Genomic DNA, 18,729 nt, shown 5'->3' on the forward strand with positions numbered 1-18,729 from the left:
TGTAGCCCATAGTTCAGATTCTGAAAAATGATCTTAAAATGTCTATGACGGTACACAGGTAAAACAGAGTTTGACAGTGAATATTAGCTTTTGCGGCTGGGGGTATTTTTTTCCACTCTTGCTGACGCTCTTCTCTTGCTGGTGTTTCACTTGTCTTGACAGAGAGTAAAATAGCCAACATGACAGCCTCATTTAGGCCTAACAGGCCAGACCTAAATGAAGGGTAAAACACTTTTTGCCAAGATACTCACTCAATGCACAAGTTGGGCTAACATACACCTTCTCAAAATGTAGACACTTTTATCACTAAATTATGCAAGAGTAGACTATGTTTAAAACATTAACTCATTTGTCAATGCCCATTTGTCTTTGTGTATCTTGGCAAGAAATACACTTCCCTACGATCCTTGCGGTGCTGATTTTGACAACCGTCCAATCGGAGCGATGGCCGCTGTCACATGACTCTGAGTGAGCTCTTCCTACGGTGCAGCAAAACAGACTGACGAATTCAGGAACGGAGAATCGTTGATTGTGGGTAAGTAAGTGCATATTTGATCTGAAAGTTAACACGAATCAATTTTAGGTGATGCCTTTAAGCGATTGGTCCACGGTATTTATGTCTGAGACCAGCTTTCTTTGAAATATGATAGTTAGAAAGCTGTCGCTCTGTTAGGCCCAAGCTATTTCCTGGTCCCCTTGCTAGTCCTATGCACCAGCCCTGTTGGCTGTCCCAACTCTTGACGGATTAGACAGAAGTTGTAAAAGTTAGATTTTAGCACGGTTGAAATTATTGTTTTGATGCGAGCATAAAATTCGATGTTGTCATGTACAATGGCTTGACAATATGCTTTGAAATGTCAGCTAGTTTGACACGGACTCAGATTTTTTCCTTTTATTTTAATCGCTTCAACCATCCAAAGTTAGCTAGCACCTACTGTGGTTTGGGACCTCCTCGTTGGATCAGGATAGGGGGAGTCTGTTCTCCGAAACTGAACTGTTTGGTCAAATAAACTTCAGCATGTCTGGATGCGAGTTTAATATCTGATCTGCCCCTTTTTGTTAACATAGTCGATGTAAGGAAGAGTTAATGTGTGTTTTGTTTAGTAATGTGCTACTCTTTTTGGGTATGTTACAACTTCTAACAACATGTCGTTAAGGTGTGGGCTACCCTATGCATTAGTTTACCCTTGAAACTCAAAATACCCTAATCCTTCTTTGCGTAACTAACGGAGTGGGCGAATCTTGCAAGTAGTGGCCTCCCAAGTGTAGCTTTTCTAAATTTACAGATCGCGATCTGCTGGCAGGAATTCTATCCATTCCTAACGTAACGGTAGCCAGTTACGCGACGGGTCGTATTTTGTTTGAAGCATAATACACATTGGTGTTTCCTCTGTTCACGTGCTGGAAATCGGTTGGTCATGATGACTCCAAAGGTTGGTTGGACAATTGATGGTGTCAGGTCAGGGAAGCCCCCCTCATCATATTACAAGCTGCTCTCATTTTTATAAATAGCTCTCTGCGTCGCCCCATTCCACTTCAGCCTTATACAGCGTCATCTGCTAATATTGCATGTATATTTCTAGCTATGTTTGTGTAACTGAATGTCATACGGAGTCATGCGGGCAGAGCAAGGTTTGCATGACATAGCTGTATGTCATAATTACAGGCGGGGCAGCTAAATTTAGATTACATGAAGTGCTAACTAGAAACGTCAACTCCATAGATCGAGGGAGGGACTTGAACAATTAATTACAAATCCATGAATAACCTACTCGTAGAAAGCCAGCCTTCCTGAAAAGGACTTTGCTCGATAGGTGTTATGTGAGATCACATGTCTGACCTGACAGCTTCTGCAAGAATGTGTGCTACACTTGAACAGCAGGTGTTTTGGCAGGTGTACTCTTGGGTGTTAATGGAAAAATTACTAATTTCTCAGCGAATCTTTCACTGTATTTTGTGTAGTGAGAAGCGACTTACAGTCTATAAAACTGTAAACTCCATCACCCTCCTTGTGCAAGTAATTGGGCAGATGAGGTTATGTATGATGGATTCAGAAGAGATGTTTGTATGTTGAGTTGTACTTTTCCGTGACAGTGCGTGTGGAAGAAGCACTCCCTGAGTTATGGCCTCGGCATCCATACCAGCATACAACTCCATCCCACTGGAGAACAGCTCCAGCCAGAACGTGAGTCTGTCACTGAACCACTCAGCACCCCTCTCCACACACACACACACACACACACACACACACACACACACACACACACACACCTGTATGTTATACCCCTCCCCCTTCTGTTCCAACACACACTATTACACCTGTACACCTACATCCCTGAATTCATGGCAACTATGTATCTCTACTGTCGACTTCTTTCTTTGTCACTTGAGTGTCCCCCACTGGAATCTGGTGTTCGCTGACTGTAAGCATATTTAGCGTGTATGTGTACTCTTTCAAACACCTACAGATAGATAGATACGCAAGCTTGCTTGCAGTCTGAATGTTCTACATTATGTAGCTTCTTAGCGGTGACAACATCTGTTCACCATATCTCATATCTGATCAACAGACTCAAGTAATGAGGCATGTACACCACTTACGCAGGTGCCACTGCCACAACCCCCCCCCCCCCCCGCCCCCTCCCCTTTTTTGGACCGGACCCAGTTTCCTGTGTCGTTTACTCTGTGCCGCTTGTCTGGCTGTGACAAAGCTCCCAGTGTAGGGTAGCCCTCCTCTCTCTGGCTCATTAATAAATGATGCCCACGGCTGGCATCAATAGACCTGCCTGTGCAGCCTCTCCTTATGGTGCTGAAAGCCGGGCCTATAGGAGGCTAACGCTAAAGGAGCGCTGAGCTTAATGCCCTGTCACTCAGGCACCTCAACTGCTGCTCTCCGTACAATTGAAGTGCATTTAATTGCCCCGTCCGCTATAGGCTGGGAGCTGCCTGAGGCGTCACCATGGTTAACCATTTGTATTCTTCTTGTGTTGCTTCTTCCTCAGTCAGGTTGAGTTGAGTTGAGGGTTTGTGAGTTGGAAGAAGGAAATCCTACATAGTAAATGATGCTGGTGTTTGCAGATTATGTGTGTTTCTGAAGTGTGTCACCCTCAAAATAGTTGAGGTTATTTGTACTGTTTCTGTGATGACCCTGTAAAAACCCTGTGCTGAATTCCACTTACTTAAATAAGATTGATCGATTGTTTATGAAGGGTGTTGGTGCTTTTTACTGTACTTTACTTTTTTCTGTTGAATGTAGATGTTGAATATTGTTACAGTGCCGTGGTCCAGTGCCAAATTAAGCCCAAATTGAAAACGCACTGCCATGTTACACAAACTCAACTTTTTTTTTTCCGGCACATTCTTGAACACCAGCCTTCCAAGGATAAAGTTCGTGCCCAGTCCGGTTGCTAGGGAACACTCACCAGTGTGAGAGAAGGGAGAGTGAACTGTTAGGACGGCATAATCAGATTTGCCCACACACAGTGGCAGTGCCCGGCCGCTGGGCATTAGCGCTGGGCTACGGGCCCCGGCTGGCACAGAGTCGCTGGCAGCCTCGTCGGGTTCTGACACCTGATAGATTGGACAACTCCTAAGAGAACGTACCAAAAGTGAAGTCAAATTGCTAGGCAACACAGACGTTGATTGATGGCATGGACTTGGCGTCCCCTGGGTGGTAAGGTACCCCCGCACACTGCAGGAAATTGTGTGGCACACACTGCGCTGTAGAAACTGGCCACCTTTATTCTCGGGACGAAAGCACCTGCCACCCCAGGCCCTGCGCCGTGAAATCCAAAACAAATATTTTCCACTTAAACTCGTGCGCGCTGGTCCATCGCGGGCATCGTTCACCAGCATGCGGTCGAGACAGTACCTCTCGTTCAGCACTTTCGGTTGGCAGTGCCAAGACAAGCAGAGTGTCTGTCTGTGCCATCGTCTCAGGCCCAGCCTGTCATTGCCAAGGCGTGAGGCACCATATATTCTTCCATTAGAGCATATTGGCCACTGATTCTGCCCCTGACAAAAAGCCCTGTTTGCGTGTTTTCTTGCCTGACTGCCTCCTTGTCTGGCGAGACCTAATGTTTGCTTTTCCTCTCCATTTCACTGTTATTCACCCTCCCCTGCTCTCACTTCTCCTTTTCTGCGGTACTTTTTCGTCTTTCAGACATCCGCCTTTCCTCATTCGCTCTTGATGTTTTCCCCACTCGCCTCACCTCAGCGTTGCCGTCCCACTTTCACTGGCTCGGCTCTCTCCCTCACGGCCTCCTCCTCACTGTGCTGATCGTCATGCAATATTTATCCACTTCTCTTGATTTGATGCCTCTCCATCTCCCCTTATCTTTATTTCCATAGGCCTTTATTTGTCTCTCTCTCTCTCTTGCTCTCTCTCTCTTGCTCTCTCTCTGGCCAATTCAAATACAGAAAGCGCTTTATTGCCTTGACAAATAGACAAGCTATGCAAGCTGTCTCTATCTTTCTATCTCTATTGCTCTCTATCTATCTATCTATCTCTTGTCTTGTCTATACCGCTCTCTCTTTATGTATGTATGTCTGTCCGTCTGTCTATTCATGTCCATCCTATTCTCTCTCTCTCTCTCTCTCTCTCTCTCTCTCTCTCCCTCTCTCTCTCTCTCTCTCTCTTCTCCCTCTCAGCCATGTGCTAGTCCCTTGGCCGGTTGAAGGCGTCAGGCCCACCTGCCCTGGTCCCACACTGGGATTCTGTGGTGTGTGGGCAGCGGGCTTGGCTTGTTTTGGGTCCATTAGTCCCCTCCAGAGGGCTGGGTCAGGCCATTAGCCATGAAGCCCAGCATTGTGCCTCCCTGTGGCCGGCCTGTACAGTGGGCGCCCAGCACTGTAGCAGAGCACAGTCCTCTCACTCACGCTTTCTCTCTCTCTCTCTCTTTGACACTTTCACTCTCTCCCTCTCGTTCTTCTACACACACACAAACACACACACACACACACAGAGGGAGAGAGAGAGAGGGAGACACGCACACACACACACACACATACAGAGAGAGAGAGGGAGACACACACATGCAGAGAGAGAGAGAGAGAGAGAGAGAGAGAGAGAGAGAGAGAGAGAGAGAGAGAGAGAGAGAGAGAGAGAGAGAGAGAGAGAGAGAGAGAGAGAGAGAGAGAGAGAGAGAGAGAGAGAGAGAGAGAGAGAGAGAGAGAGAGAGAGAGAGAGAGAATGAGAGAGAGAATGGCACTTCATCCCACATTCCAGTTCAGTAACCTTCAGCTGGCAGCCGGAAAATCGCCCCTGGGACAGACAATCTGGATCCAGTAGCTGCACACTGTTAGGCCTACAGAGAGAGAGAGAGAGAGAGAGAGAGAGAGGTAGAGAATGAGAGAGGTAGAATGAGGGAGAGAATGAAAGAGAGAGAGAAAGAAAGAAAGAGAGAGAGAGCGAGCAGGCTGGTGCTGTCAGACAGACAGCGTAACCTTCTCTTTTTCCATTCTCTGGCTCTCTCACTCTCTGTTGCTCTCCCTCTCTCTGCCTCTTGATCATTATTTTCCTTTTTCCCCTCCACTGCCTTCTTGCATGTTTCACCCCATCTTTGCTCTCATCCCCTCTCAACGTTGCAGTCCCTCCCTCCCTCTCCTCCTCCCCTCCTCCCCTCCTCCCCTACTCTCTCTCTCTCTTTCTCTCACTTTCTCTTCTCTCCGGCTGGGCCTGTCTTTCTTGTAAGCGTCTACCTGATGTTAGGTCGGTCAACGCTGTGAAAGCCACTTCCCCTATGACTGTGGGGTGTCAAGGTTCAGTTAGCTGAGTTGCAGATAACGCTAGCAGCGTAGTAGAGGACCGGCCAGTCCTACAAGTTCTAGTTCTCACACACACACACACACACACACACACACACACACCACACACACACACACACACACACACACACACATTGATGTCAGTTGTGGGTGCATGGTTTGTTTCGGAAATGGAAATGCCATCTGTGTGTGTGTGTGTGTGTGTGTGTGTGTGTGCGTGCATATATATGATTTACAACCGAGGAAACCTTATGCTCATCTGCAAGGCAATGCACAAAAATGCACTTTTCTTAGTTGTATGTGTGTTTTTTACCAGTGGTGTGTGCGTATGCGAGAGTTACATTGTGTGCATGCGTGTGAGTTGTTACCGTTGTGAATACATTTGGTATTGTTACTGCCTGTGTACATTCAGATGTGCTCATTTGCCCATGTCAACGCTGTGTGTGTGTGTGTGTGTGTCTACAGGCATCCAGTGAGAGCCTGAAGATGGAGCCGCTGGCTGATGTTGCCCTGTTGCCGGGGGAGGAGAGAGTGATCGGTGAGTTCCTGTCTGCATGCATCAGCATCTGTCTTTAAGTTTATGGGTGGACGTAGATCTATCTGGAAGGTACTTGCTCTTCCCATGGAATGTGAGTGGACCTCTGAATGTGACTAAATAAAGCATACGCGTCAGTAGATGGACCAGTAGGCCGCTTCTGTAGATACTTGAAAGAGAATACACATGTGCTTGTATATTGTCTTTAAACTAGCTCTCTGAGAGAAGTCCGTCTTAATGAGCCAAGTGTTTGTTTTCACATGGTAGCTACAGATAGTGTACAGGATGTTAATTATAGCCTAAAGTTAGAGCTAACTGGGAAATAAGAAAGATGGAAAATGCAATTCCACTCATTTCCGTGGGCTGGGAAGTTGAAGAAAACAGTTTGTAACCTTTTTTCCATCCAATTAATTCACTTAAAACTCAAAAAGTTAGTGCGACACATGATGGAAAAAGACTTATATTTCACTGTAACGTCAGTTTTGCGACGTTAAGTTAATTCGCTCATGAAAATGATGGAAAACGTTCTAAGCGATGTACAGAGTAAGAGTGTTGCGCATGCTGTTGCGCATGCTGATCTCAATAAGTGGCAGGTGAGTAATTCAGAGTGCATTCTCTACCTTCTATTTCACTACCTTGGTGACGGAAAATCAACTAGCGCCACAGAAAAATGCGCTTTAACGCGGGGCTTTATGACATCATTTTAATTCAATAGAATCGTTGATGGGGAAACAGTTTTGACACTTCTTATGTCACTCAAAATTAAATCGATTTGTTGATACCTACACTAACTTCTAACTTTTTAAAATCTGTCTGCAGAAGTACCATTCATTTTCATATGACGTTAGTGAGGTCCACCACTGTCTTTCCATAACAGTGTTGTCATTACATCATCAAGTGAATGAATTACGTGTGTGTGTGTGTGTGTGTGTGTGTGTGTGTGTGTGTGTGTGTGTGTGTGTGTGACGCAACTAATCCAACAGTCTGTGCCACCGGCCCCAGCACATCCCCTGTTCCCAGTGCCCTTGCCTTTTAAAGGCAGTGTTGTGAGCCGAGGTCCTGAGGAGAGCCGGTGTTTGGTGTAAATAATGCACGGTGCCACCGCTCCACTGTGCCGCTGCTCCCGCCGCGCCCCCGGGGCACTCGTTTTGGAGACGGCCCTCTCCTCTCTCTGTGCCCGTCGCTCAGGACCGGCCCCCGGTGTGGAGCTCCAGTGCCCAGCTGGCATCTGCGGTTGAAGCACCGGGCGCGGAAAAATCTGGATGCAGTAGTCTGTGTCTTTGTTTATTTGTGATAGGAGGGGGAGAGGGGAGATATGACTACACAGCCATCAATGAGCTAGTGAGAGATTGAACGTGTGTGTGAGAGAGACAGATTGCAGGAATGAAAGATGAAGAAATCAAGTGAGAGAAGGAGAGAGAGAGATGTAAACAACTACTGAACGCACAGATGAAAAAGTGTAAAGGCACAGCAGAAACGAAGGAGCTGAAGACATCGCGAGAGTGATCGAAAGAGAGAGAGAGATGGCTTTTGGCAGACCGAACGACAGGGCGTGATAAACACAGAATAAAAATAAACAGATTGAGAGAATGAATTACAGTATGCACTTTGTTGGAAGCATTATTTCCCGACGCCATCTTGGTATTCGCAGCATGTAATATTTAAAAGTGTCTGCGTGTAAGTATAGCCCAAGGAAGTGGCAGGCTCTTATCGTAGCATAAATAGCTAATGAGCGAAAGCCGGCAGCACTTTTGAGCAGAGTGGCTGAGGACGGGAGAGAAGGTCCCTTAAAAGATTCAGAGGCTTTAAACTTCACCAATACATCAACAGGAAAGCAGAGATCACTTGAAAGGGGACAGCGCTGCTGACTTTTAAGTCCACAGTTTAAGTTCTTATGAATATCCAGTGCAGTGAATTTAAACGCAGCCGTGCAGTCACTGGATGCTTACGGTTGCATTTCCCTAAAGGACGAGAGCAAGTACCTTTGGGGATTGACGTCAGAGGTTAACAATGGTTGCTGAAGGTGACACACTTTGACCTTTGACCCTGACTCCCTTCTCTCCCTCTCCCTCTCTCTGTCTATCCCATTTCTACCCCTCCCTCCCTCCCTCCCTCTCTCTTTCTTTTGCTCCTACAGACAAAGACATCATTTACATCTGCCCTTTCAATGGCGCACTTAAAGGCAAAGTCTTCATCACAAACTTCAGACTCTACTTCAAGAGCGACGGGGTAAGGAGACGAGACCTTTAGTCAGTTTTCTCTTGTTTTTTGGTTGTTGTTTTTTGTAAGGAAGAAGGGAGAAATCTGATAAATGGGGTGGCGAATAAGCAAAGCCCTGAAGGAGGAAGAGGAGGATGTGGTAGTGGAAAGTGGGGTTGTCACGACCCCGAGGGACTTGTGTGACAAATGTCTGGGACGATTGTGGAAATGCTTCAACAAGTCAACTGTCATCACCCATTTTGATTCACGGCATTCAAGTACAAATGTGTACTTACATGCTTTTACTCTTAACTCAGTCTGGAGCCCTCGGTAGATCTGACTGAGTACTAAACAGCGTGGTTTTATGGCCAGACGAGGTGGATGTTATTCGGGTAGACTGCTCTCCCATCACTCTGTCCCAAAGCAACAGAAACGGCGGTCTCTTTCACAGGATTGAGCTTGGGCATGGAGAATAGGAGAATATGTACACTCACACACACACACACACACACACACACGTTCCTAGACTCACACATGCACACGTATGCAGACTCATCCTCACTCACTCTTCTGGGCACCTGCAAAGTCTTTTTTTTGTCAGCCATTAAAGCATTGCTCAGGTCTGACAGAAGGGTTTGAATAGTGCTGATTTCTCCAGAGGAGAGTTTGTCTGTCCCAAATAAAGAGGCTTCTTTTCCCCTCTGTCCGCCCATTGGTTCGGCTAGCACAAAGACTCTAGTCAGCAGCCTAACAATGGATACTCAGCAGGACAAACGTATTTTTAGACCTCATTTTCCCAAGAAAATCGCCTGGGTGATTAATCCTAAATCATGGTGTGCTTTAGGACCATGTGGTGGTCCTGGACGTCCCACTGGGGGCCATCAGTCGAGTGGAGAAAATGGGTGGGGCCTCCAGTCGAGGGGAGAACTCGTACGGCCTGGACATCACCTGCAAGGTAAGACCGGTGTTGACACACACACACACACACACACACATATTGAATTCAAAGATGTAGAATATAGTCAATCTCTTTATAGGGCTTTAAAACAAGAGGACTTGATTCACATGAATTAGAATTTCATCACTGAGTATTCCAGTGCGTTTGGTACAAAAACTAGATATCAGGAGAGACGAGTTTCAGAGTTTGTCAAGCTCTTGGATTGCATGCGCTGTGGCTAAATGAGTAATGCTGTGGTGTGTGTGTGTGTGTGGTCTGGTTTGGTGCAGGATATGAGGAACCTGAGGTTTGCTCTGAAGCAGGAGGGTCACAGTAGAAGAGACATCTTTGACATACTCTTCAAACATGCTTTTCCTCTCTCCCACGGCATGGTAAGTTCTCATAAGAGAGACAGAGTGTGTGTGTGTGTGTGTGTGTGTGTGTATTTGTGTCAGAATCTGTGTACAGAAAAATAGAAGTAGAGTTTAGTGATTGTGCGTGTCAGTGTGTGTGAACGCATGTATGTGTGAATGATGGTGTGGATATGTGTCTATGAAAAAGTCTGTGTTAGCAGATGTACCACTGCAGCTATAAAAGGACACGAAGCGTTGCACTGTAATTTCAGTTCCCTCAGCAACTTGGCTTTTTCCTGTGATCTACTGTACCTATGTCATAACTAAATATGGTCATCATGTATTTGACGTGTGTGTGTGTGTGTGTGTGTGTGTGTGTGTGTGTGTGTTCTCATGCGTAACCCACCTCTCTCTCTGGCTCTCCTCTTCTCTCTCCCCCTGCATAGCAACTGTTTGCGTACCTCAGCCAGGAGAAGTTTGATGAGAACGGCTGGCACGTTTACAAACCCATGGAGGAGTACCGGAGGCAGGTGTGTGTTTGAGGCCCCCATGGTCAGCCAGACCTCAGGTTGATACTTGCTGATACACACAGTCATGTGCAGGGTTTTAAGCGCCTTTATATGGTGCTGTGTCCACCAAACGTGTTTTTTGACGGTGACAATTTTCAATATAAAGTCTATGTAGCTCAGCGTTCACAGCGCTGAGCGCCCTCGGCGGAAAAAAGCTCTCGGCGCTGACCGTTTTTTACCGCAGAGCTCAGAGCGCTCAAAGTTGAAATCTGTTCAACTTTTGGAACAGCGCCGGGCTCGTCAATGTCACTTCTCGTTATAAACCATCTATGGTTTTGGTAACTTAGCAACAATAAACACTTATCGAAGCGCCGAGAAAAGGAGGTTGAGGGCGCTCTGGCTGTAAAAAACGTGTTTGGTGGACACAGCACCTATACATGTTACACATGTCCATTCCCAAGTAATCAGAGTGGCACACACAGTTAACTGTCAGAAACAAGCCTTGCCTCTCAATCTCAAATTAGGAAGTGTAAATATCCATGGATAAAAGACATTACAAGACTAAACAATCCTCTCCACTCGGCTAACAGGAAGACAACTAGTGAAGGGAAACAGAACCTGTATGATAATGCTGATAGTCCACTACCTGAACTGAGAAGTACAGGGCAGTGTTGTTCACCCACCCAGTGTCACCCAATAGGCTGAGAGGTTCCATCTATTCATAATGGCTCATGAGTCACCCTGCAATGAGCCACTGAAAAACCTGTGCGTACTGAGCAAGTAAGAACTGGATTGCAGAACTTAATCAAATCTCATAGGTCTTAGATCTTATCTTATCTTGTCTAAAATACAAAGTGAAGACTGTGAATGCTGTCTTCAGATATGTAAGGAGTCAGAATGTTGAGCATTTTATCTTCAAGACTACATCGAACATCTTCACATGAATCCAGTGTCCGTGTTGCATCATATTGTTGCTGGTGATGACGGTGCGATCCTGATTGTGTGATCTACAATCTCTTGGCCCACTGATTCTTATCCCCTCTTGTGCTTGCCAGGGCCTTCCCACTGACAAGTGGCGGATCTCTTTCATCAACGAGGACTACAAACTGTGCGACACGTACCCCACCATCCTGGTGGTGCCCTTCAAGGCCACGGAGGATGACCTGCTGAAGGTAGCCACCTTCCGATCCCGCTGCCGCATACCGGTAAGTCCACCAGGGGAGGATGGCCAGTGGTTGAGGGTGGGTTCTGGATCACCTGTAGACCGGTTGGTATTTCACTGAAGGCAAAGTGTTTAGGTTTGTTGAAGGTATGTAGTATAAAACAAATGGTTAAATGGTTCAATAAGTGTTCCAAGTTCATTACAAAACAATGGGCCACCTCTCGTGACTGAAACCAAAGAAACTTCAACAGGTTGAATTAGAAGGTGCAAACAATGAACAAAGTGCTCCAAGTATATAGACAAACAGTGCTCACATTTTCTTGCCTAAATTAAGTGAACGTTCTCCAAACCTTTGGAGAGTGTAAAATAATGAGGTGAAGAAACAACAGAGAAGACATTATCCAATCAGAGCAACAAAGCTGTAGCACTCGGCTTGCCTGTTAACCTCATGGTTACCTTTTTAAATCCTCCTCCCCCCGTGGAAAAGGTGCTGTCGTGGATCAACAAGGAGAACCAGGCGGTGATCGTGCGCTGCAGCCAGCCCCTGGTGGGCATGAGTGGCAAGCGCAACAAAGACGACGAGCGCTACCTGGAGATGATCCGGGAGGCCAACGGCACCACCAAGCTCACCATCTTCGACGCCCGGCCCAATGTCAACGCCGTCGCAAACAAGGTCAGAACGAGATGTTTGAGGTCTCTCTACACCCGTGTCTTGGTTGTGGTTTCTATCGTATGTTTGTGTGTGTGTGTGTGTGTGTGTGTGTGTGTGTTGGAGTGATGAAGGGTGCAGATCTTCTCCTCTCTCTTTTATTCTGTTCTCTCTTTGTGCCATGTCTGTAGGTGTGTGGGTTTTGCCTGCTTGACTGGTTACTGATGTCAGCAGAGGTAACAGAGGTAGAGTTACTGGAAAGTCTCCTGCAGCACTGGAGACTGGAGTGCTGTACTGTGTGTGTGTGTGTGTGTGTGTGTGTGTGTGTGTGTGTGTGTTATGCAAGCACAAAACAACTGCCTGGAGCCTGACAGCGCTTGCTAATTATAGTTTATTTAAGGTTGCTGTGGAGTTGCGCCAGGGTTTAACAGTTGCACACAGAAAAAGTATTTCAGGAATTCCAAGCCTCTTTGCAGAGTGTTTTGCCATTAATTCCCAGCGAGGACCTTGACTGAGGTCCTCCTATCACAGCCATATGAATACAGTGTGTGTGTTTTGCGCTCAGAATCCGCATGGACGACTGTGGAGATATGCCTCTCTCAAAAAGTACTCTCTTCTCATCTGCGGCCATGCTGCTTTGACCTCTCTCAACCTTTGACCTCTCTTAACCTTTGACCTCTGATCTTCTTGCTGTGGTCTCCAGGCGACGGGCGGGGGCTACGAGGGGGACGACGCCTATCAGAACGCGGAGCTGGTCTTCCTGGACATCCACAACATCCACGTGATGCGCGAGTCCCTCAAGAAACTCAAGGACATCGTCTACCCCAACGTGGAGGAGGCCCACTGGCTCTCCAGCCTGGAGTCCACCCACTGGCTGGAGCACATCAAGGTACAGCAGCCGCCGCCAGGAGCAGTCTGCAGCTCGGATTAGGATCCAAGTTCTCATTATTAATCACTTTCTGAAGTCAGCAAGTTACTTTTCATGGCCTCCTAGGTGTGTGTATGGGGGGGGGACGCCTTTGTTTTTGCACAGTCCTGCTGCTGTAAATGGAAAGAAATGGAAAAAACAATTCCAGCCAATCGGCACGTTCCTTCAGGAGCGTGGAATGTGATTGGCTTTTGAGTGGTTTGATGGGTCGTTGAGCACTACATTGGTTTTATGATTTTTATTTTTCATTTCTAATGACTTTTACCTAATTTTATTAGCCTCTTTTTATTGGTTTTATGATTTTTATTTTTCATGACTTTTACCTAGTTTTATTCATCATTTTAATCTTTCTTTCTTCTTATTACTATTAGTGGTGTGTTTTATTACTGTGATATGTTCTATGTGATATGTGTTATAGGCTACATTTTATTTGAGGTAATGCCTTAACTGTGTAAAGCACATTGTGTCTACCTGGGGTATGAAATGCGCTATATAAATAAATTGCCTTGCCTTGCCTTGCCTTACGGCATTAAGTCTTGTTCTCCTAGTGCTGATAGCAGGACCGCTTTAATGCCCGTTCACAGGTTCAAAAGAAAAGCATTTTTTTTTTCATTCCATGTCAATTCTCCTAATCTCAACAACCCCTCCCCTTCCTTCTTTCTCATCTGCTCATCTGCTCGTCCTCCTCTGTTGTGTGTGCTAGTTGGTGCTGTCAGGGGCCATCCAGGTGGCTGACAAGGTGTCCTCGGGCAACTCGGTGGTGGTGCACTGCAGCGACGGCTGGGACCGCACGGCCCAGCTCACCTCCCTGGCCATGCTGATGCTGGACAGCCACTACCGCACCCTCAGAGGCTTCCAGGTGCTGCTGGAGAAGGAGTGGATCGGCTTTGGACACAAGTTCGCCTCGGTCAGTCTGTGTGTGTGTGTGTGTGTGTGTGTGTGTGTGTGGGTGGGGTGGGTGAAGGCATTCCCTATTTCTGAACACTTGAACCATTCAATTGGTCCTATGTTGCCCTGTCAGGACTAGTTTCCGTCATCCTTTCCATGCCTGGTTTTCAGTCAAACATTTTGTTTGGTCTTTGCTTACTGAAGGAAGAGGGTTGGTTCATACCAAGGCTGCTTTCTCCTGAAAGAAGTGTTTACTGTGCAAACTAGGAATGCCATGGTACCAGAAAAAGGTACTCAATGCCAATGCCAGTGAAATGACTTGATTCCCAATTCCTATGCTTAGTTTCTCAATACGTAAATGTGACTGGTATGAACATTTGTACAAGATACCTCAAGTCACAAGATTTCTCAATTTTGATTGCTGTCATTTAACCTATGCTTGATGATTATAGAACTGGTAATTCCCTGTGTTGCCTGGTAGGCTACAGCCACAACAAGACTAAAAGTCAACATAAGAACCTTCATAATAGTAGAGGTCACAAAAAAGACACGTAATGAAATAAATTGAAAATATCAGGTCAGTGGTCAGAGATTCGATTTCAGTAAATCTATGACATATCTGTTTACATTTTCTCATTTATCAGATATTTGTGTAACTCTCTTCCTGGTCAATTCTAATCTTTGTGAATCAATCAACCAAGCAGAAGAGACAGAAAACATTAAAGCTGGAGACGGCATCTCCCCAGATATATAAATAGTGACGCAGACTGCTAGAACTTATCCAGTATGTTAGATCACAGAACTTCAGTAGCAGCCTGCCTACTGTGGGTAGTTAGCTTGCCAACACTGATATGATAACTTCATTTGAAACTACTGTTGGGCTGAATGGGACGTGCAAATAATGGGGTTGTCAAGTAACGTTATGCAATCTGTGTCAATTTCTCTGCAATTTATTTCCGCAGACAAAATGGCAAACAGATTAGATTATCTTCAGAGGTCTTCTTCTACAGAGTTTGTTGATTTTTTAGGCACCAGTACTTCAGCGCCATCATGCTTTCTGAATGGTTTGAATTCCTAGTACAGCATAGCATAGCATTTTAAGAGGGAATTCAATTTTGTGCAGTGGCTCTCTGTACACTATATGAAGAACTAAGCTGATTTTGGTCTGAAAAGGATTTAGCTTGGACTTAATCTAGGTGACCATTAGATAGCCTTTTGTTCTTTGTTGTGTTGAAGTAATCCTGTGCAAGTCATAAAATGCTTATAAGCTATTTTGGTTTTAGGCAGAGTAAGCACCTCCCAATATTGGATATCAGATGCATTGTTGCGGAGTCCCCTTTTGTGTGTGTATATGTGGTGTATTTTATGCTTGCGTGTGTTTCTTTTCTTTTTTTTTTTTACTTTTATTGTTCACAAGTTGTCTATACAATTGTACATAGCACAACAGTGCTGCCATACACATAAATAATATACGGTACGCTTGTGTGTGTTTCTACAGAGAATTGGCCATGGGGACAAAAATCATGCAGACCAGGACCGGTCGCCCATCTTTGTGCAGTTTATCGACTGCGTGTGGCAGATGACCAAACAGGTACGATTCCATCACTTGGCCGCACCTCCCTGAATCTCCCATGATGCACCTATTCAGCAATGACTCTACTCAGTTACATTGCACCCCGCTTGCTATACGGTTGTTTGCGATGTTCAGCATTGTGATTCTGCAGCTCACCTCGTAGAGCGAGGCATCATCAACACCCGTCGCCAGAGGTGTGATGTGATGCACATCTTGATGAACTGCATACGTTGCTGTCCTGTCTGGACAGTCGCTGAAGATAAAAGAATGCTCCTAAATAAACATCAACATATATGCTCTAAACATATGGGACATATGTTTAGAGCATATATAAACATAAATATTCGAGATATGTAATGAAATAATGAAGAATGATGCACGAGACTGGAACAACATTTATTGATTGTGTAACCAGTGGATTGTGGCGCCACTCTGTACAGTGGCCTATATGCAGACATACTGGCCTACTTTGGAATTGGACACTGCACTCACTAAACCGCGCGTTTCCAATCCATTTTCATACAGTCTTAGGTCTGCCCACTGCCCCTTCTAATCTACAGTAACTAATCAGGAAACACTAAAGCCATTAAGAATGTGCATGTTAATAGTCTGTGTTCTCACATCAAGAACTTCTAAATAATACAATAAAACCATACATGCAGTCCAAGAGGACCATTAACTAACTATTGTTAATCATAAGTATACTGAAGCAAGTTTATTTAAGCAGTACATCTCTACAGTACAGAGCACTACATTACAACTGTTTTATTCTGTGCTCTGGAAAAAAAATTTTTAATTGAAGTGGCACCACAAAAAGGTTTGGAATATTTACATTATTTATTTAAATTATTTGGTTTACCTATACAATTTGTTTTGTTTGTTTGGTATACTACTTCGTATATTTTACTTGCCATTATGTGGCAAAAAAAACTATGCAATCTGAAATCTTAAAACAAACCAACTAACCAATCAACTGTTGCCATGAGCAAACAAAACTACAGTATTTAACAAGCACTAGACTGTAGACGTTAACTAGTATTTTACACAGCTAATTTCTACTGTTTCTTCGGAAGAACTCCTACCCCATTCATGCATCTCATTAACTTTTGTTTTGCATGGAACACCCACTGTTGATGACGCACCCATGGTTCGTTTTTTTTGGAAAAGTGGGCTGGTTCACTAGATAGCATCAAGGTTCAAAACATTCTGAAAGGCACTGGTTCAAGAACAGGTTCACTGTCAGTGGAAAAATGTGTTTAGAGGTTGACCTTACTTGATACCCCTAGTACTCCCTCTGGCTTTAGCCACTGCTCTTTGTGAGACATCCACTGTGTTTGTGGGCTAACGGCCAATGGAGAGACTGCCCTTGGACCTATGGAGTAACTTGGCAGTTATGAAAATGGCCGGTTTTGTTCTAATGCGCGGTGTGGCTAATGCTTTTAGAGCTCTGTCCTGGGATTCTATTCAGGCTGTTGATGGACGTCTGAGTGTTTGATCCAAGTGTGTTTGTAAGGCACTTTGGAGAAATGTCTAGACGACCATGTGTAAATGACCATGTGACATGTACTGTAAACTGTTTGGTCAGGGATACTACCGCTAGGCACTTGCAGCAAAAAAACCCCACCCCAATCCAAAGAAAAAGTGGTAGCCATTACCAGCATTTAAAAAAAGTACCGCCTTGTGCAGTCTCAGAAATCAAGACATATTTCGAAAAGCCTTTGTACATTGTTATGCATGCATATTACATAACCAAGCAGAGGGATCAATAGGCATTATTGGAGATCTTCCATGACAATCAATGAAAATGCTTGTGCATGACATTTAAACATGCTAAGGTTGTGCGATGCTGCATGTACAGTGGGTTCAGTAAGTATTTGCACCCATGCTAAAGTTGACTAAAAAGAGGAATATAAAATCATCTTTTGAGAATTGATTGTAATGCCTTAATTAAAAAATGAGTAAAAATCAAACCGCTAAGGACACTAATTTTCTTTGTGATTGAAGACTGTATCGTAAATAGATAAATGTTCTTCCTTAAATACAGGGGGCATAAGTATTTGACCCCTATGTTAAATTCCCATAGGAGCAGGAGGATTTTTTATATGTTTTTATTTTTAAAGGCCAGCTATTTCATGGATCCAGGATATTATGCATCCTGATAAAGTTCCCTTGGCCTTTGGAATTAAAATATGCTCCTTGAGCTCAATGCAAATCAAACAGGCTAATAGGCTAACTGGAAAAAGCACCATGCCAATCTCTAGCTATGGTGAAGGGTATGTGATGATGTGGGGCTATTTTAACTCCAAAGGCCAAGGGAACTTTTATGGACTTCATGTCCTGACTTAGCAAGTGGCCCTGGGTTCATAGGGGGATGTGTGGTGTGGTGTGGTGTGGTGAGATGGCTTTTGGTCATTGAAGCTGAGTATGGTGTGAGTGACCTTTTGACCTGTGTGTTCCAGTTCCCCACAGCGTTTGAGTTCAACGAGCGCCTGCTGATGGTCATCCTGGACCACCTGTACAGCTGCCGCTTTGGCACCTTTCTCTTCAACTGCGAGAGTGTCCGTGACAACAACGTGAGTCGTGCATACGCACTCACGCAAACACGCAAATACACACACACACACACACACACACACACACACACACACAAACACCTAGAAGGCTTTTGCAACCTAACCAGCCATGAGTAACAGGCATACATTCTCATACATGTTTAGAAAGATTAGACAGCCGCCATGACGTGTGTGTTAACCGAGGTGCAAACAGAGCAGAGGAAGCAGAGGTGTGATGTGTTATTTATATACATTCCGCTCCAGTGTCCTAAAAAAGAAACGCGTGATCGCATGTCTCTTCCTAGGACTGCCACTTTGTGTATTGTACTGTATATGTTCATCTCCTTCCGCATTTGTAGCTTTAGATCAAATGTACAGTCATTTCCTGTGTATGAGCTGCATTGTGTATGAGCCGCAGGGCAGTGTTTTATGTAAGTTAAAATAAACAAAACATAATAACTGTTCCCATGTATTTACCTCATAGCAGAATAAATTTTGCAAAATCAATGTATAAGCCTCGGCTAATAGTTGGGACGTTACGATAAAGCTTGTGTCCAATACAGGTAGTCTCTCTTGTCTTAAAGAGGCAGAAGGGCAGTGTCTGCTCTTTCTCTTACTGTACCCTAAATAGCAGCGTCTACACCGGCCTGCTCGTCTCCCCCACTCCTAGTCAACTCC

General features: G+C 45.0%; 1 protein-coding gene across 2 annotated transcripts in view; it reads left to right on the forward strand.

Annotated features, from left to right (window-relative positions):
• The first annotated feature begins 468 nt into the window (after positions 1-468).
• The window catches only part of mtm1 (myotubularin 1), a 24,331-nt gene continuing 6,070 nt past the window's right edge, over positions 469-18,729 (forward strand). For both annotated transcript variants that reach the window (XM_062516447.1, XM_062516448.1), the window contains exons 1-13: positions 469-535; positions 2,095-2,185; positions 6,232-6,304; positions 8,439-8,530; positions 9,345-9,455; positions 9,728-9,829; positions 10,237-10,320; positions 11,355-11,504; positions 11,949-12,134; positions 12,814-12,999; positions 13,742-13,945; positions 15,425-15,517; positions 17,959-18,072. In XM_062516447.1, the coding sequence (XP_062372431.1) occupies positions 2,123-2,185; positions 6,232-6,304; positions 8,439-8,530; positions 9,345-9,455; positions 9,728-9,829; positions 10,237-10,320; positions 11,355-11,504; positions 11,949-12,134; positions 12,814-12,999; positions 13,742-13,945; positions 15,425-15,517; positions 17,959-18,072 (1,458 nt within the window). In that variant the 5' untranslated portion in view covers positions 469-535; positions 2,095-2,122. The remainder of the gene's footprint in view (positions 536-2,094; positions 2,186-6,231; positions 6,305-8,438; positions 8,531-9,344; positions 9,456-9,727; positions 9,830-10,236; positions 10,321-11,354; positions 11,505-11,948; positions 12,135-12,813; positions 13,000-13,741; positions 13,946-15,424; positions 15,518-17,958; positions 18,073-18,729) is intronic.

Source organism: Sardina pilchardus, chromosome 16 (assembly GCF_963854185.1).
Source record: "Sardina pilchardus chromosome 16, fSarPil1.1, whole genome shotgun sequence".
Taxonomy (NCBI): Eukaryota; Metazoa; Chordata; class Actinopteri; order Clupeiformes; family Clupeidae; genus Sardina; species Sardina pilchardus.